Source organism: Sprattus sprattus (assembly GCF_963457725.1).
Source record: "Sprattus sprattus genome assembly, chromosome: 20".
In the NCBI taxonomy this organism is placed as follows: Eukaryota; Metazoa; Chordata; class Actinopteri; order Clupeiformes; family Clupeidae; genus Sprattus; species Sprattus sprattus.
In genome coordinates this window covers 8,909,447-8,927,391 of record NC_137918.1, presented here as the reverse complement: position 1 = coordinate 8,927,391, position 17,945 = coordinate 8,909,447, and the positions used below count along the sequence as shown (strand labels likewise).

General features: G+C 45.9%; 2 protein-coding genes across 2 annotated transcripts in view; one reads left to right on the top strand and one right to left on the bottom strand.

Moving 5' to 3' along the window:
• Positions 1–892: 892 nt before the first annotated feature.
• On the top strand, positions 893–4,869 carry klhl38a (kelch-like family member 38a). The gene is made up of 4 exons (XM_080859522.1): positions 893–992; positions 2,402–3,755; positions 4,163–4,268; positions 4,476–4,869. Exons 2-4 carry the CDS (start codon positions 2,403–2,405, stop codon positions 4,763–4,765), a joined length of 1,749 nt encoding a protein of 582 aa, XP_080715648.1. The 5' UTR covers positions 893–992; position 2,402; the 3' UTR covers positions 4,766–4,869.
• Positions 4,870–10,755: 5,886 nt separating this feature from the next.
• Positions 10,756–17,945, bottom strand: part of spire1a (spire-type actin nucleation factor 1a) — a gene marked incomplete at both ends in the record, with an annotated part of 39,322 nt that continues 32,132 nt past the window's right edge. The window contains 11 exons of the mRNA XM_080858963.1: positions 10,756–11,011; positions 11,394–11,551; positions 11,697–11,724; positions 11,887–11,957; positions 12,413–12,550; positions 13,869–13,895; positions 14,610–14,630; positions 15,102–15,247; positions 15,547–15,637; positions 15,989–16,161; positions 17,228–17,275. Of these exons, the coding sequence (XP_080715089.1) occupies positions 10,756–11,011; positions 11,394–11,551; positions 11,697–11,724; positions 11,887–11,957; positions 12,413–12,550; positions 13,869–13,895; positions 14,610–14,630; positions 15,102–15,247; positions 15,547–15,637; positions 15,989–16,161; positions 17,228–17,275 (1,157 nt within the window). The remainder of the gene's footprint in view (positions 11,012–11,393; positions 11,552–11,696; positions 11,725–11,886; positions 11,958–12,412; positions 12,551–13,868; positions 13,896–14,609; positions 14,631–15,101; positions 15,248–15,546; positions 15,638–15,988; positions 16,162–17,227; positions 17,276–17,945) is intronic.

Genomic DNA, 17,945 nt, shown 5'->3' with positions numbered 1-17,945 from the left:
ACATAATTTGGCTATTTCCCCAAGAAAGAGTTTGTCCCGCAGGAACAGCCTGTCCCCTATTTCACGCCAAATCTGTCTGAGGTCATTATATTCTTTTGCAGTTTGATTATTGGATGGTGATTGAGTATTCCCCAACAAACCATTTTGGGCCAAACGTTTCATACTGCAGCAGTCACCAACAACCCAGTTATAATTATTGATCAGATCAAATCTCATTCCGCAGGTTGGGTTCTTATCTACAGCACTCCATGCTGTGGCTAAAAATGATTTTTTTTTTTTTTACCTCACTTCCGTCACAAAGAGTTCTCTATGGGGGGAAAAGACACTTTTTTGAGATAACAGTTTTCAGTATTTCATTTTAAAATATATTTGGTAGCTCAACCTTGAATATATCAACAATGGTGATGAAACAGAGAGGGCACATAGGGCAGGTACCCACCAGCTCTACCCCCGCCACCACCTACCCCACCCCTCGCCACCTACCCCACCTACCCCACCCCTCGAGGCAAACCAAGGTAACCAGGCCTGGGGGTTCAGCTGTCCCGGCCACTCAGCCAACCCTTCAGCACTGGGCTATATTTACCCCTCTTCCTCTTCTTCCAAGGGGTGTCAGCAGACCTCCCCACCACTACCACCCCACGCCAACCCTGCTGTGGCTATTATGCGGCGTTGCAGCAACCCTTCCATAGTAAACACACAGAGAGCATTCCCTCGCTCACCCCCACCCCCCAACCTCCACCCTCCACCCTCCACCCTCCACCCTCACCCCCACCCGCAACCCTCTGGACTATTCTGAGCAGCTGGAATGTACACAGCGGCCTCATGGTCAGATCGAAGAACCCAACTTTCTCCATGCGCTCTTCCAGCAATCATTATCAGTGGTCCAAGAGCAGGGTGTCAGCGGGAAATGCAGGGCTCCTCTCTCAGATGATCTGTGGTTGATTTGGGAGCAAACTGGCAGAAGTTTGTTGATCGGAAGAACAGACTGATAGGTAAGAGATCACGTTATGGAGTGGGCTGGGTTAAGAGCAGAGGCTTGCTTATTGACTTGTTACTGGTGAAGCAGGACAGATCAATGAAACTAATTTCTGTCACTAGACTGAATAGTTTTCTGAAAATGCATTATTGGACCTATAAATTGCACCATGCTCTTATGCCTGTCCTTATTTGTGCCGGGTCACAAGGGTAACGATGTCAAACATTCCAGAGGCATTTTCATTTTCAGTTTGTTTGTATTTTCTTACCCATAATTGATTCACAGTTTATATGTCTAGAATGAGATTATCAATATAAGTTAAACTTAAAATTCTAAGCTCAAATACGTTGGCCATTTTTCTGTATTTTGAATCTGATGGAATACACAAAACGTTTGACGTGTGTATACTCCCACATCAGCTTTATATTGGGAATCAAGTGTTAGAAAGGTCTTCAGCTGAGTTATAATTTGCCCATTGAATTCTTTTATCAGACTGGGGAATACCATCAGTCACCAGCTGCAGCAGTACTGGTAGTTATTAATAAATAATAATGATTAACCGCCTGGAATAACAGTAGGGGGTGGCCCCAGTGATCCTGGGGCGGAATAAAATCAGTAGCTGTCTCTGGGGTGATTAGACGACTTAGTGTCGATAATAGCCCTATGACATGTCCCAGTCTACACGAACACAAGCAGTCAAGGGCAAACCAACCAAATGGGGGTCGGGGAGGAGGGGGGGGGGGACAGCTGGGATGTGACATAACTGTTTTGATAAAGGTGGCTCCGATGGGGGGGAACTGGCCAAGCACTACACAAACTCATCATGGTGATTTATGAGAGAGTGTGGAAATAGAAAGCTGTGTGTGGTGTCACTGGCCATCACATCAAGGGCAATGTCACAGCAGGCCAGGGGGTGAGGCAACTAGGCCAAAGGAGGGTGGAGCAACAAGCATATCTTTAGGCTCATATTGTTCAAGACAGCGATGGCAAACAACATTTAATTGGCCAAACTCTAATGTGCTACATTGATGAATTGATCTTCATTGTAATTGTAGGATTAGATTGGAGCCTTTACCATAAACGTCCCTTGACAGGAAAAATTCACCTCCAGGGCTTGATGCTGCCAAAAGTCCACAGATGGTAGTCAAATAATGATTTGTAGGCTTAGTTTAGACAATGTTTTCCCAGCAATGTTACCCAAAGTGTGTCCAATTATGTTATCACTGTTTGTAAGGGTCTCTCAGTCCAGCTCAGCTAAATCAGTGGTCTTCAGGTAATCAACAGCAGCACTGTTCATTCAGAAGTGGGGGAGCAGGACAAGAGAAGATGTGTTTTGGGGGAGTTGTTCTCGAGAGGGAATTCATTACTCCAGTCTAAGTAAGTATACACAAAGACTAATGTTGAAATGCTTTACTCCTTTCACAGAATGGCCACTTCAATTGAGACGTTTTCTTTCAAGGACCAGGAGCTGCCAGCACACCTGCTAAGCCAACTGAACAGTCTTCGCCATGACCAGATCTTTACAGACGTACTTCTATGCACAGAAGACCGGGAGATCCCTTGCCATAGGAACGTATTGGTTTCCAGCAGCCCATATTTCCGTGCCATGTTCTGTAGCAACTTTCGAGAGAGCAACCAGGCTCGTGTGGACCTGAAGGGCATCACGTCCGAGGTCCTCAGTGGCATAGTGGACTACATCTACACTGGCACCATGACCATCACTATGGAGCTTGTCCTGCCACTGATGCAGGCGGCATCTATGTTACAATACGGACGCCTGTTTGAGGCGTGCTCTGTGTTCTTGCAAGGCCAGCTCAGCCCAGACAACTGCCTCAGCATGATCCGCCTCTCTGACATCCTGCACTGCGACACCCTGCGAGACCGAGCCAAGGAGATGGCCGTACGGAGCTTCTCCGACGTGGCCGCCTCGGAGGACTTCTGTGAGCTCTCTCTCCCGGAGCTCATGTGCTACCTGGAGGACGACCGCCTGTGCGCCGAGGAAGAGCAGGTGTTCGAGACGCTGCTGGCGTGGATCCACCACGACCCGTTCTCCCGTCGAGGGGCCATCCACGACCTCTTCAAAAAAGTCCGTCTGCGCTACATCCACCCGACTTACCTCTTCCAGTTCATCGCCAACGACCCCCTGGTGCAGTCGTCCACACTGTGCACAGAGATCATCGAGTCCGTGCGCCGGCTCATGTTCTCAGTCAGCACCAAGTGCATGGGTGAGCTCAAGCCCCTCTGGACCACACCTCGCCGCTACACCTGCCACGAGACTCTGGTCGTGGTGGGTGGCCGTAAGAACAACGAGCAGACCTCCCGCGAGGCTCTGCTCTACGACGAACGAACTCAGCGCTGGCAGTGGCTGGCCAAGCTGCCCCTACGGCTCTACAAGGCGGCGTACGTCTGCATCCACAGCATCTTGTACGTGGTGGGCGGACTTAGCCTCAGTCTTGCGTCCGGCGACAGCGCGGTTAGCGCCACTGTGTACACACTGTCACTGAAAACCAACCAGTGGCGTACTGCCGAGCCCATGTTGGAACCACGTTACGCCCATCAGAGCGTGTCCTATCTGCACTTTATTTTTGCTCTAGGGGGCATTGGAGTGGACAAGCAGATCTCCAGCACAGTGGAGCGTTACAACAGCATGTTCAACCAATGGGAGGCCATGGCGTCTATGCCCACACCTGTACTGCACCCAGCCGTGGCTGCCAATGACCAGAGAATCTACGTCTTCGGAGGGGAGGATGCTATGCAGAACCCAGTCAGATTGATACAGGTAAAGAACACAATCCCAAAGGAATACTAGGTATTCAAATACATTATGTTAATTGTGTCCAAAGTTACATGCAGGGAGAATGGCATGCATCTAAGCCAAATGTTCACCGAGTTAACAATGGAAAGAAATTATATAGACATTTAATGAATTGTTTGACTGACTGAGTTCTGGACTTCAGGTAATCATGGAGCTATAAAGGGATGATGACCTGCTGGATTCAATCAGATAAAACAAAAAAAAAACTATAAATATTCAGAGGGGTGCAGATCAAATATGTCTAATTTTGTATATAAAGTGATACTCAGAATATTACTAAATTGTGATAAACTACTGAGAGAAGTGAATCCAGAGTTTGTATAAATATGTGGTAATAAATAATGGTGATAAAATAATCTGATCTCTTAAAGGTCTATCATATCGCTCGCAATCATTGGTCAAGGCTGGAAACCAGGACAATTAAGAACGTGTGTGCACCTGCTGCAGTGATAGAGGACAAAATTTACATTGTTGGAGGTGAGCTTAGCTTTCCAATTGTATGTGTCATACTGGAACATATATCTACGTATTTCAGTTGCAGAAACTGTTAGCTTTGAGAACCCAACGGTTTTCACATTCAGGTCAGTTAAACTGGCCTAGAGTTTGTGAGTGTCATTGAGATAATGAGAATGTGAAGTGGGGCAGGAATCAGAGAAATAAACACGTGCCATTACTCTCCCCAAGGCTACACGAGACGGGTCATCGCGTACGACACCAAAGCCAACAAGTTTGTGAAGTGTGAGAACATGCGCGAGAGAAGGATGCACCACTCAGCCACCGTCATCAACAACAAGCTCTATGTCACCGGCGGCCGCTTCTTGAACAGCCACGATGTCATTGAAGACTCGGACTGCTTTGAGTGTTATGACCCCAAAACTGATGTGTGGACTTCTAAAGGCTCGCTGCCATATAAGCTGTTTGATCACGGCTCCCTCCCGCTGATCTGTGTCTCCAACAGATCCAACCCGCCGTGAACTCTGGGTAGGATCCGCAACGGAGTCGCGTCCCTCTTCAAAGGCCCCCCTTTCACCCATGACTCCCCCAAAAGGCAAAGACTCATGGGCCCACAGCTGGTGCTGCGAGGCATCCAAGCGTGCTCAGATTCCCCTGATGGCTGTGGGGGCCCATCTCTGCATTGCAGCCCGGGGGAATGTGGCTATAGCCGGAGCATCTGCCGTGTTCTAAATCAAAGGAGATTCTGGGGGTGGCGACCCGAGTTGTCACGTGTAACGCCCATAGGAGTGTGTAGGAGCCCGGAGGACATGGTAGGCTTGTGCAACACTGGTGCTGCTCAGACAGAAAAGGGCAGAAAAGTGGTACATGCCCCATCTGCCTTTCCTCATCATCTAACCCTGTGACTAGAACCTAAGAGGACCTGGATATTAGTATGCATCATAGACGAAACTTGGTTTAGAGTGCATTTATACCAACAGAGCTTTTGTTTCCATTTTGGCAGCATAAAAGCAATGGCACCATTTTGGAACCATTAAAGCACTTTGTGGAAATATACATTCCTGCCCTGAACCCCTGGGGCTAACGCACTGACATGCTGACAAAACTGCCAAATGTTGCCTTTTAGATTCCAGGAGCGGCCATCTTTGGGATGATAATGCATACACTGATTGCTGAGAGTCAACAGGGGGCCTCAATCCACACGACTATCCTGCCACATACATGAGGAGATGATTTGTTCTTGCTGGATCCCCTCAGTAGTTTTTTGGGGGGAATGACAAGAGCCATCTTGTTTGATGAGAGAACAGCAGGTTATGCTCTCAGCCAGAGTTCATGCGATGTTATTGTGTCTCCTCGCTGATGCAGAAAGCTGCTCTTGAGCAAAAGCTGTTATTGCATTTGTGATGAAGACTCTGCCCATAACGGTTATGACACGTTTCCTCAAAATGACTCCTCTATAGCAATAAAGGTGAAATCCTATGAAGAAAGAAACGACAATAGAGAGGCAGTTAAGGGCGAGGAAACGAGAGAGAAGGCAAAAAGAAATGAAAAAGAAAAGGAGAGCAAGATGAAGACATCTGACCCACTCTTAAAAGCAGTCTTTTAGACAGATACTCAACACAAAGGTTTAATTTCTGAGTGTTTTTTTCAGATGGTCAGGTCACTTGTGAGGGCCTTACTACCATTAACACACAACCAGAGAAGAGAGGAGGAAAACTGTCTCTAGTTTCACCGCCGACGCCAGTGTCCTACCCAGCTGATTCCCCTCTGAGCTGAAGCACATTTCACCCTGCGGCCCCAGATAGCCCTTGACAACTGTAGCCATGGGAACCGTGAATCACATGAGTAAGACGGGCCTGTTTTCCACTAGTCTTATGGAGCCAGATGTATAAGACACTATACATACTCACGTTTGCCCGCCGCAAAACTACTATTATGTATACAGTTTTACTGTCCATTGGCAAACGCAAATTCTGCTGAGGTTTAACATCTGATTGTAGACTGTGAGTGAATTTATATTTAGTTTCTTCTTTTCTGAGACTGTGTTTTGTAATGATCTGATATACAAAATGTCTGAAATCAAAGCAATACAAAAAGATGAAATCAGGGGTGATTGTTTAATGATGCTTACGGAGAGAAGGAGAGGAACAGATATAAAAACGGAGAGGACATTAAATGACACAGGTTCTGAGGGGCCATTTCAAAGTGACCCCATTAGTGCCATGCCATGTCTCACAGCAGCCTGCCCTCTGACAGTAGGGGCTGAGTGTGTCTGTGTGAGTGGCCTGACTCGTGTTCCCTGGCACTCGCTGACATCAAACGTGACCTTAGAGCCACACAGAAGAGGTGCCCGAGCATCAAGTGTCACGTTCACGTGGCCCACAGCTAGAACAGATGGGGGGTACACACACACTCACACACACACAAACACACACACACACACACTCACACTCACACTCACACACACACACACACACACACTCACACACTCACACACACACACACACACACACACACACACACTCACACACACACACACACACACACACACACACACACACTCACACACACACTCACCTTCTCTCCCCCACACTTACGCACAAAAAAGGCAGTGCAGGCTGGCTGCTTCAGATCTCTGCCATGATGGGTGAAAAGCAGCTTTATTGTATCTTGCTGTTCCCAGGGGAGCTGAACCTGAGTATCAGGCCTGCATGCTGTGGCGTCAGCTCCCTCTCAGTTCCCCGTCCAGCTGGCTTCGACGCTGTAATCATGTTTACCTTCCATAACACCTCTCATATTACTACCAAGACTTAATGGAAGAACTACCTGAATTTGATACCAGCATTATGTTTGACTCATTGCAGTTATTTTTACACGCCAAACTACCCCACACACACTCACACAGATGGATTTACCACCCGTATTAGCCCCGACAGGTGGTGAAATTCAGTGAAGTGGATCGATACATTCAGTTTGCCAGGTAACTCCAACTCTAGCACCTATTCATTACTCATTCCGACATGCGTTGCCATGTGCATTATTGAACATATTTCAAACAAGTCTAAATGCTGAAATGTAGCTCTACAGACAACAGATACCGGTACTATATATATATCCTTCATATTCAAACTAGTATTTGTCCACTACAAATTCATGATACTTGATTCTTACATGATTTTTGTATTTATCCAGGGAACGTGTGAATCTAATGTCCATTGTCGCTACCACTAAAGCAAATGTCCCATCAAGGAGACTAAAGCAAGTGCTGGGGAGAGAGCAGCGAGTGTCAGACTCCATAATGAGGTGTTGGCCCGGGGATGCTGACGGGATGAGCTTAAGCAGATGGCACAAACAGGTGGGCTAGGTCAGAGCCCCGGAGGACCAACACTATTTAATTATAGAGAAGAGCTGAGCGTGTCATTCACAGCTCCATCCTGCCCTCTACTGGGCACAATTAAACCACACAAGAGTAACACGGTCGACTCCCAAGGTTCTAAGGTGCCGTCCATGATTATAACCAAGACACTTTTTTTTCCCAGTTCAGTGAATTGCTCAGCCCACTAGCTGGCCATTCCATGGGCGCTGATACAGTCCTGGCTCTGTAAACAGGAAATTAAGTGGCTTGCACCAAGCCGTCCTAGTCCAGCCAATCAACATGTTGCTTCAGGAACACAACAGGGAGGGGTGTCATTTAATAGATTATTGAGCTCAAATATAAACAACATTTAGCCAGAATCTCACACTGTGCCTTTAAGGTGAAAGGTAACTTCTAAACAATGCTAAGAGTGGGTAGTATGTAATACCCATCCAAATGTCCCAATGAGTTATACATTGTATATACACAATAGGTACAGCATTGAATAAAAACTTATTTGGAGACACTATCAGGAATTTCACCTATAGTACGTTGAAGGACTGTTATGACTCCAAATGTATCAGATTAGTTACAAACCTCTATCAAATGACCCATTTCTGAGAACTAAGAGTGTGCTTGTCAGAGCCAGGAACGCAAAGAGAACAAGCACTGCAGTAACTCATCTTGGACACTGGGTGTCACACTTTACCCTGCAAAGGTTTTCTGCAGAGATACACATTTGAGGGTCAGACAACCATAAGGACAAGAGGAAAAAGAACAGCATGATGCCCAAATAAAATGCCATGTCAAGTTATTTCAGTTCCTATATCAGCATTTTATTATACTGCTTCCTACATTTTTAGGAGCCTGCATGAATGCTGATTTGTGTTATATATTGGCAGTAATGGACATCAACTGTAAACCATTTTTTGCCCCATGTGTCCATAATGAAACAATCCAACCCCTCCGTTCCAGACCTGTCCATACCCTGGTATAATCGGTAGGCAGCCCAGGACCCTTTGTGACCACATTCAGTGGACACAGATTCAGATTCCATAACATTACAGCTGCATTCTTCACCTCCAAGTTACCACCTACGCTGAAAATAAAACCCGCCGGGAGACACACCCATCTTACCGCAGAAGAAAAACAAACCACAGGGTTTCAAATTTCAACACTACTCTCAATGTTTTATTTTATTTTTCCAATTAAAAAATAGATAGAGAAAAAAAAACATAACAGCCACATTATTATCATGCACATTAATTATTGATTCATTACAGGTAGTCAATGTGGATTTACAAACATTTTAAACCTCATTCTCATTTTTCAAACCATGAGGGACCACACAAAGCCTCCTGTCCACTAACAAATTACAGGCAGTATTTTTACGATTCGTTTGGACCCATTAAAACCAAAAGTTGACTTTTTGCAGACAGCAGACTGAGCCTGTGAGAGGAAAGAGGCGTTTGAATCTATATCTCATGGCACTATTGAGTTTGACCTCAAAATATAAAACAACAAGGAATACCGGATGACTTTACGTTTAAAATTTAACTTTATGTTTTGCTCTCATGTAAAAATGCTGTATGATTAATATTCTGGCAAAAATAGTGCATTACTTAAAAATGAAAGACAGCATCAATTACTTCAATGAACATATTGATACAAATAATAATATTAAGATAATATACTCATTATTACTATAATCCATATTTAAATGTTAGAAGTACAGATCATTTTTGAGGAGTGATCTGGACATAAGTGACCTTACAGACAGATGAACCCTAAAAAAAAAAGTCCACTTGTATAACTTAAGAAAGTGTTTTAACTATTTACAAAACAGGCCCAAAACAAATACTTTTCAGTATGTGAACAGAACATTTGGCACCAGGCAACCTTTAAGAAACAGTTGCGTGCTATAAGTGTGACAGCAAACCTGTCTTTAAAAAGAAAAAGACAAAATTATCTCACGGTCTCCATCTTCAATCAAAATCTAAAAAAAAAAAAGACTATATATAATATACACATAGAAATCTGGATGACATTTCAATTCAGCCAGTCAAATCTGAGATCAACATATATACGTAGTTTTCTGAAATAACATAATAAATCAAGCAGCAATCATGACAATCAAATGAGGGGGAATTCTTAATTAATATTTGGTCAAACTTCACCCTAATTGGGTAGAAGAGGGGTGCGTGGAGAGACAGTACCTGTCCCACCTGACTAATAAATCTACATGCACCACTTCCTCTCTGAAAAAGGAAGCAGATGATTATGTACAGTTAAGGTCCTGACTAGTATATATATATGTATATATATACACAAACACACACACACACACTAGTAAAGTTACCATCAAAATGGTCCCATTAGAAAAATATACATTCTCAGGCCTAGTGCAGTTAAACACTCCTCAGCCTTAAACATCTTCCATCTGAACATCTGTGATCCAATTTCTCTAGAAAAGGCTCCTGAAGTTCTGTTCTTCTCTCACAGTCCTCCCATTCAGTGGAGGCATATGGACGTCCTGCATGTGGGGTTTGCTGGCATGGGGTGGCGTCGGGGACATTTGGGTAGAGCTACTAGAGTCCATGACTTTGGCTTCTGACCAAACCAAAAGTTACCTGAGACAAAGGGGGGAGGAGACAGAGAGGTGCTGAGGACCCATGCTCAAGGTAGGACATCTCATTAAAATACAGGCTGGTTCATTGGGGCAGCCCTGGCACTTTGATCTGACGAGGGAGATTAGAGAGACGGAAGGGTCAAGGGGTAGGCAGGGGGTGGGTTGGGGTAATGGAAGTATTTACAGAAGTAAAAGATGCGGCCATTCTCTCTCAATATGGTCGGAACATTCCGGGTCCTTGTTCCATAGGCAGTCCACTGAAGGCCTTCTCGACTTGAGCACACCTCTGTCCCCTCCTCAGACACAGCCCACCACCATTTTATACCAACAGGAACTCGCACGGGAGCGTCGCCATGGGAGACAATAAGCAGGAGAGCAGAGAGACCAGACTAATCGATCAAGGAGAGAACAGCCCCGATATATATACTGTGTCCGTCTAAAATGGCCATCAATGTGTGTGTGTGTGTGTGTGTGTGTGTGTGTGTGTGTGTGTGTGGCCAGGTGAAGCTGGGGAGGAGTTCTCTCCCTCAGACCTCTTTGATAGTCCTCTCTGTGGGGTGGAAGTCTGCCCCCTTGGGGGAGGCCATGTAGAAGGACTGCGTCTTCCTCTTGAGGCGGTTACGCTTGGTGGCCAGGTTCAGGCTGCGCTTGCTGGAGGAAATGATGTCATGGATGAACTTCTTGCAGTCGATGCACACATCCATGGTGCTCCAGTCCTCGGTCAGCTCCTTGGGCAGCTCCACCTCATCTTTGGAAGACGAGTGTTCCCCACGCTTTGATGACCTACACAGCCAGATGAGAAAAGAGAGGGGACCACATTATTTCCACTGTGGACAAATTAAGAAGGCGAGACAAGTCACTGCTGTGGGCCACTGAAGTGAAGTGGGGGAATAGCCATCTAATCTCTGAAATCATCCCAACCTAATGAAGTGCCTTGAGCCAGCTCTACAGAGCATGTGGCTTACACTAAACCACTAGTCAGGAACCTAATGAAGTGCCTTGAGTCAGCTCTACAGAGCATGTGGCCTACACTAACCCACCAGTCAGGAACCTAATGAAGTGCCTTGAGCCAGCTCTACAGAGCAGGTGGCCTACACTAACCCACCAGTCAGGAACCTAATGAAGTACACTAAACCACCAGTAAGGGGCAGCGTGTGGAGGGTACCTGCGGTGAAAGCTGTGACGGCGGTGGCTGGGCGAGGGCTTCTCTGGCTTGGCTGGGGACGGGGACGGGGCTGCTGCTACTGCCTCATCCTTGGGTAGGGCGGGGGAGTCCAGCGAGTAGATGGGCAGGCTGGCGTAGGGCTTAGATGGAAGCCTCATCTAAAACAAGAATCATGGATTTAGTCAACGTAAAATAAAGAACACAGCACAAAGATCAATAGGGTGTATTTGGATTAGCATAATCACCAAGACTTTTTTTTTATAGGTTTTTAAAGTGGCAGTGGCGGTTGAGAAATGGACTTACCTTCTTACAACACTGAGAGCACACAGGTCTTTAAGGTGAGGCAGAAGAAGAACACAAATAGACACAATTAGTCATACTGGTCATGTGACTCCTTGGTCAAGTGTATCTGACTTTATCTGTACTGGATACTAGGAGGTGATGTAGGTGGAGAGGGGAAAGCAAGATGGAGGCTGGGGATGGCTCCACTCACCTCTTGCAGAACTGACAGTTGTAGGACCAGGTGAAGAAGGAGAACTTCTTGGTGCGACAGGAGAAGCAGAGCTGCAGTGGGTGGGATTGGACAAACAACCTGCATCAGAGGAACTCCCTAGCACTATGCCAAGTTTCTTTACGTTTGATTGGACAAACAACCTGCATCAGAGGAACTCCCTAGCACTAGGCCAAGTTTGTTTACGTTTGATTGGACAAACAACCTGCATCAGACGAACTCCCTAGCACTATGCCAAGTTTGTTTACGTTTGCACTTCCATAATCGCCACTCGTTCGCCAATCTCCACGCCAATCTCTTGCAAGAAAAGTCACAAAAATAATGAGATGGTAACTAGCTACAGGCTACAAAATAGGCTTGGGGGCTAGTAGGGCTTGTGCTCTTAATCGTATTCAGTGCTTTGGCTGTAACCGCTCATAACAGGCAGTTATATGTTTTTAGTATGTGTGTATCGTGTGTGCATTGTAATTGTGTGTAAAATGTTTTTTTGCGCATCAGCCCAGCTCACCTTTCCCTTCTTTAGAGCAGTGTAGACGTCTTTGTACTGCTGGAACTTCTCCATCTCCGCCTTGACCAGAACCTGCCTGATATGCATGACTTCTTCCACAGTCAAGGCCAGGCACTCAACAGGATAGCAGAACTCCTCCTGTAATGCATACACACCCACATCAAATACAATTCGGCATCACACAACAAACCCATGTCAAATGTGCATGCTATGCACACGTTACTATGGTTACATCAAACAGACAACAGGCACCCAGTACAGGGCAAGACCACACCCAAAAACATGACCTTCATGCAAGCTCCCCGGTTTGCATTGCCTTTTGGCACCACCAAACCACAGAGCCTTGGGGCACAGGCCATGCCTTATAAACAGACACCTCACAAGATGAGCACGGGATGAAGGCAGAAACATGAAATGCAGCCGTTAACTTGTCCTCCTGGAAGAGATTAGCTGCTGTATAGGCCAGTTAAGCCACAGCACAATAGCACTCTTATAGCTGCATTTGCTAACAGTTGGTTATGCTCTTAGCTCAGACTTAAAATGGCTTTGCTTAGCAAAGAGTTTACCAGGGGTTAGGGCTCCAGCAAAGCATCTCTGGTTACCAATGGTAACACACGACCCTGAGGTGAAGCCGCAGTAACAGACAACCCTAAGGTGAAACCATGGTTACAGACAACCCTGAGGTGAAACCATAATAACAACCAACCCTGAGGTGAAGCCACTTCAATGGAGTGGGCTTGGGTATGCAGGCAGGCATGTTCACTAATGCAGGTGACATGAATGCATGTGATCTCACAAAATCCACTGCAGTAATAACAGTTGGAAGTCTGCTTTGATTTAAATTGAAGTAATACTCAATAGTACAGAATATGACTACAAAATGTCTGTTAAAACTGCAGTTATTTTGCAAGGGTTGACAACAACAACAAAAAAACACACATGGAAATTCAGGCATATCTGTTGATGAGCATGATGACATTCATATACCCTTTTACCCAAAGCAACATACAACAATATAAACACATATGTACATGAAGACTTCCACACATACACTGCTCCAAGCATCATAATGGCCAACAATGTATTCTGTGGTTAAACAGCAAGTATGTCTATAAATATACAGAGTGTATATTCCATTCCATTATCCAGAGCCACTAACAGTGAACTAACTACAAGGACCCCAAGTCCCCCTGGAGGAACTCAGGGGTAAGCCTTGCTCAGGGGCCTATTGGTGGCAGCGGCCTGGGAATGAACTCATGACCATCCGGTCAATCCCAGACCCTTACCCCCACTACCCCTAAAGTATGACATTGGATCATCAGTTCTGTTGGCAATTATGGTCCATGGCTTCCCCATGTTAGTTTTTGAGTGAGCAGTGTAGCCTGAACCAGAGATCAGCAAGCAGGAGACTCTGGCCTTCTCCTCCACCAACACACACACAGACTGACAAACGTACCGCTCGGGAACAGCCGGGTTCCTCCCCCTGGCCACCAAACAAAAATGACATCAGTGAGAGGAGTGCATGTTCAGACGCATGCTGTGAAACCACACGTCCATGGCAGGCGGTGGAGGACCTGTTTAGGAGGTGTGCTTGTGTGGTCCTAAGCAGGCCATCTCCGTGGCAAAGACGTGTGGGAGTGTCTGCCCTAAAAAACCCTCTTTCAATTCTAAAAGAGGAAAATATGCTAATTCTGTTTGTGTAGGGAGCCAAATAGAAGTACGATTGCAGTCATTTGACTATATAAAAAGATATTTAAGGCGAAGCGCTCCTCCATTATGGTCAGCATTCAAAAGGCTCTGTTACCTGTTGTGTGTCTGCATCACTAGACATTCCACGGTCTCTAATGCTAATAATGCTAACAATTTAAAGTTCACAGCAAAAACGTCATTCAAAACCTTTAGAGAGGGATTTTAGAGTGGCCTGCCAAACACCCAGTGACAGATTGTGTTTCGTTTTTTGTTTCACATTCACGGTTTGTGTGAACACATCATTCTTAATGTAGTCACTCCATTTCTCATGCAGATGCACCTTAAACCTCCACCAGACAGTCAGAAAGAGTAGTTGGTTTTCACGAGAAAATTAGCAGAAGATCCCACAGAAACCGTAACTAGAATGTTAGATTCAAACCACGGTGTCGATGGCCTTTCAGTCAACCATGAAGTGAACGGGGTGGAATATGTCAAATATGTCAATTACCTTTGGAGCATCCGAGGACAGCTGCATTAAAACGTAGAGCACATCATTATGGCATGATGAATGTACTCAACACTCTGCTCATGACCTCAGCAGGTAAGGTGTGATGTTTAATACATTTGTGGGGAAAAAAACTCCTGAGTCTCTAGTTTCAGGCCAGATCAATACTGGCCGCTCACTTCATTCATCATTCAGAACTTCACTCTGGCATCAAGCCCTTCAGTGTGTGTGCCTGAGGTAATGGTCAAGTTAAGGTCCCACAATTACAATGAAATGGTCCCTGGAGTCTCATCGGTCATGATGATTTACTCTAAGACACAATACACAAACAGGCCTTTCACTGGTCAGAGGCCAACCTGCTGATTAGGTAGTCAATATAGCTCCTCCATAGTACCCATAGCAACAAGTACATACTGAAGCCTCCTCTCAGGTTCCCCTCATGAGTATGCTGGAAGTGACAGACTCCACGCTTGCACTGGCAAAGGAACTACCTACCAAGGACTTGGAGCTGTGTCGAGAAGGGGGCACAAATGGCCGAACGCTGGTGGGAGTCTCTTTCTCGATGGAGTGTCTCCGCTGGGTGGGTGCAGGTCGTCTGTCTGGCTGGGGGGTCGAGGAGATGGGCAGGAACCTGGGGGGAGCTGAAGGAGACACAGCCGAGAGTGACTACATGTGTAGAGACTGAACAGGACAGTCTAGCCGGGGTGGGGGGGGGGGGGGGGATCATAGGTAGGTCATCATAGGTAGGTCATTAAGAAGAACACACACACACAAAGACACAGAGACGGAGACACAGAGAAAGACAGAGAGAGAGACAGAGACATAGACAGAGAGAGAGAGAGAGAGAGACAGAGAGAGAGAGAGACAGAGAGAGAAAGACAGACAGAGAGAGACACATAGAAAGACAGAGAGAGAGACAGAGACAGAGAGAGACTCTTACTCTTCTTCCCAGTGTGAGACTCAGGTGATGTGTCTTCCATCATGGAGGCGGACACACTGGAGCTGCTGGCTGACGCGCGGCTGGGCTCCTCCTAGAGGATATACATGTAGGGCTGATTACCCAAGATGCATCGCACAAACAAGCAAAATAACCCATGTTGCAACACGCATCTAAATAAATAAATGTAAACTGTATGTCTACATCCATCATACAGCTTTGCTATGTTCATAAAGCATCTCCAACACATTTTGTTTTGACAGACACGGAATCCAATGGAAGTTCCAAAACACACTCTTTCCTACTGTATTCAAGAGATATCCACATAGATACACAAACATCCAACAAAACACATATGCATTAACAGTATTCAATACCGGCAAAGAGACAAACCCCCTTACACACACACACACACACACACACACACACACACACACACACTCACATCAGAGTCGGAGCTGTCCAGTTCGGCTAGCGTAGGGGCCTTCAACAACCTCTTCCTCTGAGATAACTGCTGGGACCCACCCAGTCCATTCGCCGGGCTGTAGGCTGACTGGCTACCATTGGACAGAGCCAGCGTGCTGATGGCCATCTTCCTAGGGGCATCTAGGGTCACGCCTGTAAAAAAGACATGTGATCAGAACCCCAGCACAAGGAAGATATGGCTCGAGATCCGAACTAAAACTTTGAGCAGCAAAAAAACTAAATTAAAGCAGACATTAGGCTTATTGTAAGGTGCATCCTCAGATTTATAGTTCTCCTTTCAAAACCAGTACAGTAAACGTAAAGCGTTCAACATCCAAGAGACTTTTCAGGTCCCTCAGGACTCCAGGAGGGACAAATGCCACCTCAGGACTCTCTGGGATGAGTGAGCCACGCGGAAGATTATTTACGGAGGTATGATAACATTTCTATTAGATCGACTCCGTACTTGCGTAACACAAACACCAATGCCAGAACTGCCGATATTAGATTAAACCATAACAAACGGACACAGTTGTTTGCACAGAGAAGTTCAGCAAACAGATGTGACAGAAGGGCAGCAGTAGTAGCAGCAGTGCCTCCAATGTTCTCCATATAAACCGGTCACTTCATAGCAGCCAGAACGACAATAGGAAGCCTAACTGGACCTTTACAACACCTTAAGGGGTCCTACATGTTGAACATCACATCCACCAACCAACAAATTCCCCCCTGTATGCCTATAAGCTACACAAGGGGGCATTTAATCTTCATTCTTTTATCTCTTTTCTTATCTCTATTCGTCATTCAGACTCTGTTTCTGCTGATGCAAACCACAGCCAGAGCCTCTGCATCACTGGTGACCAAACAGGAGACATCGAGGTTGCAGACAAGTAAAAATAACTGGGAGGTTATTAAATATTGATAACATCAAGCGGCTAGTGTTACATAACGGCTCTAATTCTACACTAATCCTGGTTAAGAGACTGAAAAATGCTGATCTTAACGATAAGCCTTCGGTACATACTGTTAGGGAAACTGAGAACAGTTACTGTTATTGGAACACACACACACACACACACACACACACACACACACTTTAGGTTGAGATGTAGGACACACACACACACACACACACACACACTTTAGGTTTAGTTGCAGACACACACACCTCTGTGGTTAGGGATGGCTCTGCAAAGGCAGTGGTTTTAGGATACTTTACCTGAGCTTCGGTACAAATCTTGCGGAGTGCTGATGCTTTTGCCTGCTCCTACAAAAGGGACACATCCTTCAATATGATCCAACAGTCACCAAAACACATAAGTCTGCTCACTCACTCACTCACTCTATCTGAGCTCTCTTAAAAGTGCCACTCAGTGAGGTGAACCCAAACATCAGAATCATGGAGACATCAAATCAGCTGCACTCCCAAACTGAGGGAGACCCGTTAAAACAGGATCCACTGGGGTCGGTGTGTCCGATGAAAATGCATTGTTCAGGGCAGTTGTGAACTTTTGGGCACGTCACGGAAGACATAAACACACAACCACAAATCAGCCACATCAAAAGCGGCAGGGGTGAGGGGTGTGGGGTGTGGGGGTAAGCATAGTGAGAGGAGCTTCAGACACCAGAGAGCGAGGAGAGGATGTGGAGAGAAGTAAGAGTCGGAGCAACGGAGGTCATCACTTATTGACCTCAAGAATGGGGACAAAGTCCTGCCCTCTGCTCGTGTAGATGTGACGGTAAGGGATATATACAGCAACATCACATTATGTCATACAGCATGTCTCTGAGGCCCAGGGATTACCATGACTGAAGGGGAGCACGTGGATTAGTCGTGTCATTCGCAGACCGTCGTTCACCAAACGACGCATCAGTTAATCCCAGTGGAACTGTGCTTGTTTGTGAAACAAATACAATCCAACATGATAAATGACGCC